The sequence below is a fragment of the Taudactylus pleione genome, unplaced genomic scaffold (assembly GCF_031769625.1).
Source record: "Taudactylus pleione unplaced genomic scaffold, aTauple2 ptg000080l, whole genome shotgun sequence".
Lineage (NCBI taxonomy): Eukaryota > Metazoa > Chordata > Amphibia > Anura > Myobatrachidae > Taudactylus > Taudactylus pleione.
The window spans coordinates 11,247,895-11,259,524 of NW_028284482.1; the positions used below are offsets into that span (position 1 = coordinate 11,247,895).

An 11,630-nucleotide genomic window follows, 5' to 3' on the forward strand; every position below is an offset into this window, starting at 1 on the left:
AAATTTAGTTTAAGAATTTTTTTTTTTCTTCCATACAACAAAAGTAGATATAGGTTTAAATTGGATAAAACATTTTACTAAACTCCCCATCTTCAAAAGATGTATACTTTGGTTTGTGGGTGTAGGGCACACTTTTTTCCCTGGGTTCCAGCTCCTTCATGTACAGTCTGGACTTCTGTCAGTCACCGTTGGTGCTGACAAGACCTCTCCACAGCAGGGAAGATCTGACATACTATATAGAGCAGTCTAAAGGTGCGTACACACTAGGCGATCAGGAAAGACAGTACGATTACGACATCGTAATCGTACAGTCGTTCCTGATCCCCTGTAGTGTCTGCACTGAACGATCAGTCGTTCAGTGCAGGCACTGTCCATCATTCCTGAACATTCCAAATTGTCGTTATCAGCAGATTGTGCTGCATGTTCAGGCGATGGACAATGTCGGAAACAGCCAGTGGGAGTGCGCATCGCTGGTCGTTTCTGACATAAAAGTGCACGATTTGTGCACGATTACTGAGCGATTGCACGATTACGATGTCGTAAACATGCAGTAGCTCAGTAATATCGCCCAGTGTGTACGCACCATAAGTTATAGCGCCAAAAGTTAATGGCAGATGTTCCAGCTATATGTGCCAGGACCCAGGACCCAGCTATATAGAGCAAACAGAGGGAAGTATTGTTATTGGAAGGAAGAGGCTTTAGAAAGATTGCTAATGAGGAAAACCCCAGAGAGCTGACAGGCACATGTTGGATCTAATACTGGGCATAATCTATTCAAACCAGCCTGGCAGAATTCCTGGAATGAAACTAAGGTAAACAGGCAGTGGCATGATAAAACAGAAGAAACAAAATCTAGAATAGAAACAAAGTTGATTTAAAAAAAAAACAAAAAAAAAACTAATGTATAAAATACATTTTGCAAGCAGTCTACAGTCTAGTCAAGTTAGATAACCCAAGGGATATGCATAAAGGTGCATACACACTTAACGATTTTTTGAACGATTTAGCTATAACGACGTCGTTCTCATTGAAAAAAAAAAAAAAAAACGTTCAATTTCTGAATTATAACGATGAACGATCGTTCATGCGCGTACCTGTTTGTAGTTCATTTTGACTGACCAACTGAACGATTTTCATTAAGGGAAGTTACAAAAATAGTTTGTAGTTCAAAATATCGTTCATTACACTTTCGAAAATCTGACAGAAAATCATTGTGCGTGTATGCAGCTTTAGATTAAAAATATGTTCACCAAAAAAACCTTTAGAAAAGGAATTTAGAAGACCCAAATTCAGCTGTAAATTGACCTACCTTCTGACACTCACTTAACTTTTGGGATGGAGCTAATGCACAATCCAAATGATCTCCCCCGTAAATACTTATCGTGCCTTTATTTAACATCAAATACTACCCTCCTTGATGATATATCGCAGTCTTTGAACTATGGTTGTCTGGGATGGAGGTCAGGATTGCCTCTCTCAATTAGATTTTCCTACCATTATATCCTCTTTTTCTATTAAAGTCAGACATACTAAACAAGTTCTTTTTTCACATATGAAACCCAGATTTTGTTCCAGACCTCTCAAACTCTACATTAAAAAGGGGCTTAAACAGAGCTATTCTGATCCTACTGAGAGGGCTTGGGAGATATATTTAGGAGAGACTACGGGCAACAACGCTGCCTCTGGTTACATACATAATATCAGAATAAAAGAGAAGGCTTAAACACCCGTATCGTTAGTACCTCTAAACTGCACAAACTCCCCTTCCATCTCTGATGACCGTTGGAAGTGATGTTTGGTGACCGGATCTTTCAGCCATATTTAGTGGCACTGTCCTAAGCTAAAGCACCTCTGAAGGAGTATTGGTTGTCTACCTCTCTCAAACTTAGGAGGTTCCTCTCTCCCAGGTTCCTTCGCCTGCCATTGAATATCTCTTTGCCACTAAGCTTTAGAATAAGTTAGCTTGTCAGATTGGCAAATTGGCATCAGACATCACCTTTGATTAGGCAGGCAGTTTTGAACAGAGCCTGGTTTGTCCATCAAATGGAAATTCTGACAAGCAGTTTGCACAACTCTTTAAGAAAAAAAAAAAAAAAATTAAGGCTTAGGAGTCTTGGAACTTATACTGCCAGCACAAGATAAGATTACCAAGAGCCAAAAGAAAACCAAATAAAACTAAGGTTAAAAAAAATAAAAAAATAAAAAACATTCTATAGGCCACATAAATTGGTCTCACCTGATGGATTATGCCTGAGCCTGGTCTCCAAAAACCAACACCATATTTAGCTCCAGCAGTAGCCAAAAAGTTATAGACTTCCTGGTTGACATCCTAAAGGTGGAAGAAAAAAAAAAAAAAAAGTGGATTAGTGAAGAGACCAGTCACATGTCGAGCAAGTTTTGAAAATAAAAGCTTAAGTGATTTAAGGCAAGCACAGAACTAGAAGGATCTGGCAAAAGAACAAATGCTCTTTTCCCATCAAAACTATGTGAAATATAAAGAAAGAGCAATTCATATAAAGCACTGACATGTAACAGTTTGAATAAGGATTTGTACAGTACTGCCTATACCTTTGCTCTTTTAAGATCCTTATCTCCACCAAGCTGGGCCTCAATCAGATGGTCACAGTGGATGGTTGAAGGCACAGCCACTTTAGGCAGCCCACTGCTGATGAACTGCAGCATGGCCATCTGGGCTGTGGCATCCTGCATGGCAACCCTATCCGGGCGTAAACGAAGATAGGTCTTCCCCCTTATTATTTCCTGATTTACCGGGTCATCAATATGACCATACACAATCTTCTCTGACAGGGTAAGGGGACGGTCCAAACTGGGAAAACACAATGGGAAGTGTTAGACAAACCATTTAGCAAAGACAGCCACAGGTTTTGCTCTCATTTATAGCTACAGCATAAAAACAGCTATACACCCATAACATAAAACCCACTAGCCAAATACTGTGCAAGTCCCCCTCACGCTGCCAAATCAGAGATTTAATGTTATTCTGTCAGTGGCTTTAATGTTATGGCTGATTGGTGTATTTGTCACAAGCAGTATACGATTTAGAAACAGGGGGACAGGTTCTTAGTCGCCACATTTTACGAGTTTTGCAAAAATAACTTTACATCAAAGCAATATATTGTCAGAAATTGGACGGGTGCAGATTACATAGTCAAATTTGGTTTTATTGATAAAACTAGCTGGCGTACAAGGCGTTGTCCAGGATTTTAAGAATGTTTGATATTCTTACAGCTCTTCAACATAGTTCAAATCAAATCAGTAGTAAGGAAATGGCACTAAGAATTTCAAAAAATGTGCAATTTGGGAAATCATGAACTTTTAGTTAACGCAATAATTAAAAATATTGTATAGTGAAACTTGTAGAAGAGCCTCATTAGCTTTATGGAACAGACCTGAGGCTATCAGTGTGTACTGGAATATTCCTCCCAGCCAGGTAAATCTGACCAACTAAACAGATGCATCTATGCGTCTGCCCAGGCTGAGCTAATCAGTATTGCAGCCATGTGTTACATGGGAAGCATCCCACTTTCCCCAAAATGAGCCTGTCATCGCTGGCCCCCAGCCAGGGCTCTGCCAAAACAGCTGAGCTGGTCCTGTCCTTACAATGACAGTGATTTAGGAGGGGAGGGCGGACTGGCCCACTACCTCACCTTGCAGCCCGCCCTGTCCACACTGGCTCTCAGGAAAGGGCGCAGCCACTTTATAAGGACTCCCTGAACTGCCTCCAGCACTCACCCCATCACTGCTCACATCCATATACAACCCATCATGGTGGATCAGTTCGAGGGCACCTGGAAGCTGTGCGACAGCCAGGGCTTCGATGAGTACATGCAGAGTCTGGGTAAGGATTTTCTACTCTATTTCTCCTGTACACCTACACTAAAAATCATTTTTGAAGTAATATTGGCAACAAACAACGTTTGTTTACATACAACCTCCGATCGCGAAGCATAATTTGGTATAGTCAGAGAGCTGAGAATGCTGGGAAAGCCTGCTAAAGCTCTCTTTGATAATAAACATTAAGATCATGACAGAACATGACAACACAGAACGCTCGCTCCGAGGCCCTACCCATATGCCATGAGGCCCCACAATGAGTGTACAGCAAAAATTGTGTTTAATTAAAAATTAACAGTAAGTAATTTCAAATGCAAATTTTTTTAGTTGCCTCTGCCATTTTAATACACTCATATGTAACATTTCACAATCTTCACTTGTAAACTGTGGATTTGTATAGAAAGACAGAAGGACACATTTCGCTTTTATATATTAGATGTTAAGCCAAGCCTGAGGAATCATTAGCCTTACCGCTTACGGACAATGTTTATGTTCTTTTCCAGTTTCTCATAGTGGACATACTCATTGGGCTCAAAGTGGCTCATTGCCACCTTGGTTCTCTGGCACATGACGGCTGAAATGTGGTACTTGCGAGCTCCATAGCCCAAGGCTTGCTACGAAAAAAAAAAAGTTAGGAAAAAAAAGTAAATAAAAGCCACACAACATACACCTTAACTCAAATTATTTGCAAAATAAGAGCTATTAAACCAAAAAGTTAGCTGTTGACATTAAATGCAAAAGTAGTCTACTTATGAACTCCCTTGCCTATCCACAAAGGCATAAGTCACCAGCAGATTCTACAAGGACATTAAAAATGTCTACACAAAGAATATGGAATTCAAGTGAATTATACAGTGGGACTGATGTTTGATTACTAAAGCTGGGCATACATGTCCAGATAAAATGTCTGCCAGCCCGCAGATGTCCGCGGCATACACAGATATCTCACAGTGTATTAGCCCCGACATCTGTGTTCCGTCCCCGGGGAGGAGACACTTCCCTGTTCCTTCCATGAGAGGGAACACAGGAAATATCTGTGTCGGCCGCGGCTGGGCATACACTGCCCGATGCGGCTGACATTTTAACTCATAAAAATCGCATCGGACGGGCATGCTGGACAATCCAGCATGCCTGACCGATATTTAACCCTCGGTCGCCCGCACACGCTACAATTATCTGGGCGAACCACGGATATCGGGTGGATCGCCCCGATAATTGTAGCGTGTATGGCCAGCATTAGTGTCTGTTCAAAATGGATTTATTTCTTCAGTGTGTCACTGTTACATTCTATACATCAGATACAGAAAGAAACTAGTTTATTGCAGAGATCCTTAATTTATAGAAATAAAGGGACGTGTAACAGGAGTTCTATTGTCCACTTTCCTCATACGTGGACTTACACCCCTTCTACACTAGCAGCAATAACCGGGTTATTGCACGTGAACGTGCAGCAACCCAGTTTACTGTGCAGTGTAAAAAGGCTGGGTTGAAATAAGCCGGGTTGAGTGACCCAGCATTCCAACCCTGGACACGAGAAGGGTTGAATGAGTGGTCAACCGTGCTCATGAAGCAGTGCAAATGGGTAACCCGGGTCAATGCGACCTTGGTCCCGTTCTCTGCATAGGAAGAGCCGGCAAAGTCATTGACCCGGCATTAGTGCCGGGCCAAGCTGCCTGTCTGTATGGGGTCTCTGCCGGGATGGGTGCGACCCAGCCATCAGATGGAAAAGCAGTATGAACAGACAAAAATATTACATAGGAATATACATGCAGATTTGCATGTAAGAGTGTGTGAGTGACTGACTCCCATGTTTGTGTGAGCACCCCCCGGAGCCAGCTGCTGGGAGAACTACATCTCCCAGCAGCCACCTCCCCAGTGCAAAGATGGATGGAAGGTGACCGGGAGCCGTGGAGACCACTGCACCGCTAAGTAGGTCTTTTTTTTTTTCCTCTCACTGCAGGGATTTCAGTGCTGAAAACCCTGGGCTCTTTTTTTTTTTTTATTGAATAGAGCGGGTATCGGGAGCGCTCATACCCGCGGTATTCCACAATTGGACACGAGGCAAGCATGATTTTTTTTTTGCAAAGAAAACCTTGCTCCCAATTGTATATGACCTATTGAATACTAATCTTTAACAGCTTGTACAACTACTCTATTTCTAATAAACCTTTGATAATATACACTAGCTTCCTGAAATCCACTGCTGCAAGAATGACATAGTAAAAAAAAAAAACTTCTACATTCAGGGATAAAAGCACAGTAAGTCACTGAACTAGACAATTCTTAGGCTGGGTACACAGACGATCCTGGATATATCTTTCAGTGGCCACATCCAGGAGCATGCCATCGACCACCGGATCATCATAGCTGCTGTGCACAAAACTCAATCATGGGTACACATCAGACTGTGTACAATATGTCGCTCCAATCCACGGGAATCGGACGACATCTTATGTGTACCCAACCTAAAAGGTGCCTACACACTTAGCGATATTTTACCCAATGTGGTCGATTCCAGCGCATCAGAACAACAGATCGTGTAAAATATACCCAAGTCGTGAGACCCCACTCACGATCACGATGCGCGACCCTGCTGGTCGCACATCGCATCATCAGATTTGCCGTGCTGTAGGGCAGATCTGCCAATATGGGACACAATGCACTGGAAAAAGTCTGGATGCACGATAGATCGTTTGTAAATTGGACACTTTAAACACCAAATCATGTGCAGATCTGCCGGGGAGGAGTTTCAAGGGAAATCGTTCACATCATGGGGTCATGTGCAGATCGCCAAGTGTGTAGGCACCTTTACTCTCCAACACAATGCAGGAATTCTTGGCAGGTTTTAACTGAACATGGTAGAAAATTATTTTGAAAAGCAACCAAACTATCTAAATCACTACATTATTGCTCAGGTATGTAATAACATTTAACACAAAATGGTCTCTAAATTACTGTTCTTTGGAGTAATAAAGTACAGGATAAAGAAACTTGGGATGTATAATGGGTTGTGAAGATGGCAGGAAGGAGCAAATCTGCAGAATGAGTGACGGGTCCTAAAATAAGACATTAAACTAATGCAATGTTTAATAGTCTGGTTCACAGTACCACTAATAGTTCACATTTCCATAACTCCAGCAGGTGCACGGGTGTATTATACTAAGTGTCACACAGATGACCTGGAATCCAGACCCTGAGGACTGAGTTTTAGAACCAGTGGATGAATTGCATTTAACATTTGTCCTATTTATTATGTATGATACAACTCCCCCTAGGGCACCAAAAGATAGAAAACTTCCCCTTCACTTCAAAACAAGTTTACAGACTTATTTGTTAAGTCACTTATAGAGCTCCAGGATATTCCGTTGTGCTTTACAGGTGGTGTGAAACTAATCTCTAAATTAGGTGCCGATTCCCTGATGTACAAACACAATCAATGCAAACACACTTTCCTTACTCCCGATGGAACATAATACGCATTTGACAGCGGACACTGACTGCCAGGAAAGAAGTCACAATAGCAGCCCAGAGTATACTGCTGTCACCTTGGGATCACCTTGACCATTACAGTGCACAGGAGACAGCTTACTCAGAATACAGAGCCACAGGCAACAATCCTGCAATGCATTCCTCTATAGGTAAATGTCATGTCCGTCGTCATGGAAACAGGAGCCGGGTCACCCCTATGTAAGGAGCACCCAGACCGCATGGTAACAGCACCTACATAAGCGGTCCGACATGCCGCAGCACACCCAACACATCCCGTGCTCCTAGCCGCAGTGTCTACACTCTCACTCCTGCTGACCAACGATACACACTCCCACACCGCCCGCTCACCTGTAGCCGGCCTGCCAGGACACAGTACGGCGCCATTTTGTTCACTGACAAAGATGGGGTCACATGGACGTGACGTAACATCGATAGGTTTTATACAGCGCGTGCAGTGGGCGGAGCTGGAGATGACGGCTGGGCGTGGCCGGGAAGGACCTGTCAGGTACATAATGCGAGATAACTCGCACAACATATATAAATATATTATATAAAGTAACAGTATGTACCGAGCTAGTCTGTAGCGTCACTGTGTCTGATAGACATGGAGACATACAGTAATTATGTGGCTTTCATGTGTGTGTTCCTGATTATAAATAAACGCGCAGCTCCCTGCTAGGCTCGTGTAGCATGAATTTGTCTTTACCAGATGATGAAGGTGACCACTGGTGCCCTTCTGCTGCTGCAGGAAGGGGAGACCAGCACACTGTATGGCACGCTACCTGTCAATGGGATAGTCCCCGCTGGAAATGGTCTTGTTTAGCATTATTGACCAACCTCACCCTAACTTAACTCAGGGCCTGATTCAGAGACGAACGAGATTGCGATTTTTACATACAGTGCCTTGCAAAAGTATTCACCCCCTTGGCTTTTTACCTTTTTTGTTACATTACAACCTGTAATTTATTTATGTTTCTTAATCTGAATTTTATGTGATGGATCTGCACAAAATAGTCTATTTTGGTTAAGTGAAATGAGAAAAATATATATAAAAAATAATCTTTATAAATAAAATTCTAAGGCATGTGCATATGTAATCACCCCCTTTGCTATAAAGCCCCTCAAAAGTTCTGGTGCAACCACTTACCTTCAGACGTCACAGTGAAATGAAGTCCACCTGTATGAAATCTAAGTGTCACATGATCTGTTAGTATAAACACACCTTTTCTGAAAGGCCCCAGATGCTGCAACACCACTAAGCAAGAGGCATCACACCATGAAGACCAAGGAGCTCTCCAAACAAGTTAGGGACAAAGTTGTTGAGAAGTACAATTCTGGGTTGGTGTTATAAAAAAAAATATCCAAATCTTTGCTGATGCCCTGGAGCACCATCAAATCCATCATCATCAAATGGAAAGAACATGGTACCACAACAAACCTGCCAAGAGAGGGCCACCCACCAAAACCCACAGACCAGGCAAGGAGGGCATAAATCAGAGAGGCAGCACAGAGACCAAAAGTAACTCTGAAGGAGCTGCAGAGTTCCAAAGCACAGACTGGTGTATCTGTGCATACACTCCATAAAGCTGGGCTTTATGGAAGAGTGGCCAGAAAAAAGCCATTACTTAGTGATAAAAATAAGAAGACACAATTTGAGTTTGCCAAAAGGCATGTGGGCGATTCCCCAAATGTATGGAGGAAGGTGCTGTGGTCAGATGAGACTAAAATTTAACTTTTCAGCCACCAAGGAAAATGCTATGTCTGGCGCAAACCCAACACATCCCATCACCCCAAGAACACCATCCCCACAGTGAAACATGCTGGTGGCAGCATCATGCTGTGGGATGTTTTTCAGCAGCAGGGACTAGGAAACTGATTCGAGTTGAGGGAAAGATGGATGGTGCTAAATTCAGGGATATTTTTGAGGAAAACCTGTTTCAGTCTGCCTGTGATTTGAGAATGGGATGGAGGTTCGCCTTCCAGCAGGACAATGACCCGTAGCATACTGCTAAAGCAACACTCGAGTGGTTTAAGGGGAAACATTTAAATGTGTTGGAATGGCCTAGTCAAAGCCCAGATCTGAATCCAATTGAGAATATCTGTGGTCAGACTTGAAGATTGCTGAGCACAAGCGGAAACCATCCAACATGAAGGAGCTGGAGCAGGTTTGCCTTAAGTAATGGGCAAAAATCCCAGGGGCAAGATGTGGCAAACTCATAGAGACTTATCCAAAGCAACTTGCAGCTGTAATTGCCGCAAAAGGTGGCTCGACAAAGTACTTACTTTAGAGGGGTGAATAGTTATGCACGCTGAAGTTTTCTGTTATGTTGTCCTAAATGTTGTTTGATTCACAATATAAAAAAAAAACACAACTTCACAGTTGTGGGCATGTTCTGTGAATGAAATGATGCACACCTTCAAACAATACATTTTAATTCCAGGTTTTGAGGCAACAAAACATGAAAAATGCAAAGGGGATGAATACTTTTGCAAGGCACTGTAGATCAAGCGATTGTTTGCCATTGCACATGGGTATAAGCTGCGATTGTCTTACAATTCTGCAGACACAAATAACCCATTAACAAAGTGAGTGACAGGTAGTCAGCATTTGGGGGAGGGTCGTGATAGAGTTAAACTCTGAATATTGGTTTGTTCAAATTTATGCTTACATGGAGAGACAGGATAGGAATGCGCACGTGCACTTATACTAGCCAACTCTCCTTCATTGTCAGGGAGACTCCCTGAAATAGCAGCAATCTCCCTGACTAAGTATAAGTGTGTTTTCATCAACTAGTAAAGCTTACTAACAACTTTGGGGCTCATTTACATTTGGCTGTAAGTCACTTTTATGACACACCTCTCATATGTAGCAGTACACACCCATTTTACCACCGCGCTCATAGGTGGTGCTTTCACAATCTCCCTGAAATGCTTTTTCAAAAGTAGGCAAGTATGCATGCACCTGCTGATAAAGAGTTTTATGCACCTATTGTGGGAAGTGGCGGAGATGAATAAACAAATGTTGAAATGTAAGGACTTCTTAATTCTCAGAAATAATGAGCAGAGACTCTTAATTATGTGTCAAGAAATATGTAGCATTAGTATTTGCGTATTAAAAATGCAATGCTGCCCCCTGCCACTAATACAAATAGAATTTACAGTGTATATGTGACCCTGATACATTTCTTGGCAAACATCGATGCACGCTCTGAATAAGATATGATAGGCAAAGAAGAAGCTATATAAATGTTCGATACACCTAATAAAGGTTAGAGTACTGTATGAACATGGCTGTGTGTTCATTTACTCTCTGCCCGTAATTAACCCTTTCCTTTCCAGATAGCCTGGTTACCTGACAACTTGCCTTTATGATTGGTCAGGCTGGCGGCTCTAAATCAGAGCATGTTCAGTGACGTGCGGCGAGGTCAATGGCTGGGGAGGCACACATGTATAAAACACAGATTTTATATTAAAACTCTGGAGCATGACAGGGAGTATGATAGGAAAGGGAGTATGACAGGGGAGGCTCTGCCTAACATGACTGCACGTCCCTGTCCATGTTAGATCTGCAATTCTTTCCGTTATTAATTCTGTGATATTCTAATTAACAAATATATATATTTTATAGGTGTAGCCTATTTGAAATCAATAAAAAGTATGTTTGAATCAAATTCAGTAAATATGACATGATGGGTATTGTAGTGCTATAAGTTCTGCCAATTAACTATTGTTATACTTGCCCACCGTCTAGGAACGGCCGGAGGCTCACGAAAATCGGGTGGTACTCCCGGCCGCCCAAAAAGGTGGACAAGTCTCTCCCAGTGAAGTGGGTGGCACAGGCGGTCGAAAGACATGCATCGTGGCTCCGCCCCCGCTTCACAATGCCAGTAATTGCATAGTGGGGGGCAGGGCTACAATGACGCAGTTGCGTCATCACGCCCCTCCAGACTCGCACACCTTTGTCGAGCCCCGCTGTCACCAGACCCTCCCACCTCTGCCGAGACCTGCCCCCTGCAGTGCTGACATGGCTTCCACCTTCTGGAGGAGGCAGCCAAAAGGTTGGCAAATATGACTATTGCCCTTGACGTGTTTTTGTGCATTATGCTTAGCAGCAACATTATCCTGGAAACTATTATAACATTTTTCACACAAAGTATGAAGGGTCAACTGGGGAAATACAATGAAAGATGCCCATGGAATAGTGGGTGAAGCCACCAGTGAAGGATACTGGTCAACAATAAAAAAAATGTTGACATTCTGAATGTCGACAGTAAGAAAAAGGTTGA

At 42.6% G+C, this 11,630-nt stretch overlaps 1 protein-coding gene across 1 annotated transcript in view; it reads right to left on the reverse strand.

Annotated features, from left to right (window-relative positions):
- Positions 1 to 7,798, reverse strand: part of ACO2 (aconitase 2) — a 60,601-nt gene extending 52,803 nt beyond the window's left edge. The window contains exons 1-4 of the mRNA XM_088468082.1: positions 7,693 to 7,798; positions 4,327 to 4,469; positions 2,569 to 2,827; positions 2,237 to 2,329 (exon numbers count right to left, since the gene is read on the reverse strand). Of these exons, the coding sequence (XP_088324208.1) occupies positions 2,237 to 2,329; positions 2,569 to 2,827; positions 4,327 to 4,469; positions 7,693 to 7,773 (576 nt within the window). The 5' untranslated portion in view covers positions 7,774 to 7,798. The remainder of the gene's footprint in view (positions 1 to 2,236; positions 2,330 to 2,568; positions 2,828 to 4,326; positions 4,470 to 7,692) is intronic.
- Between the last annotated feature and the right edge of the window lie 3,832 nt (positions 7,799 to 11,630).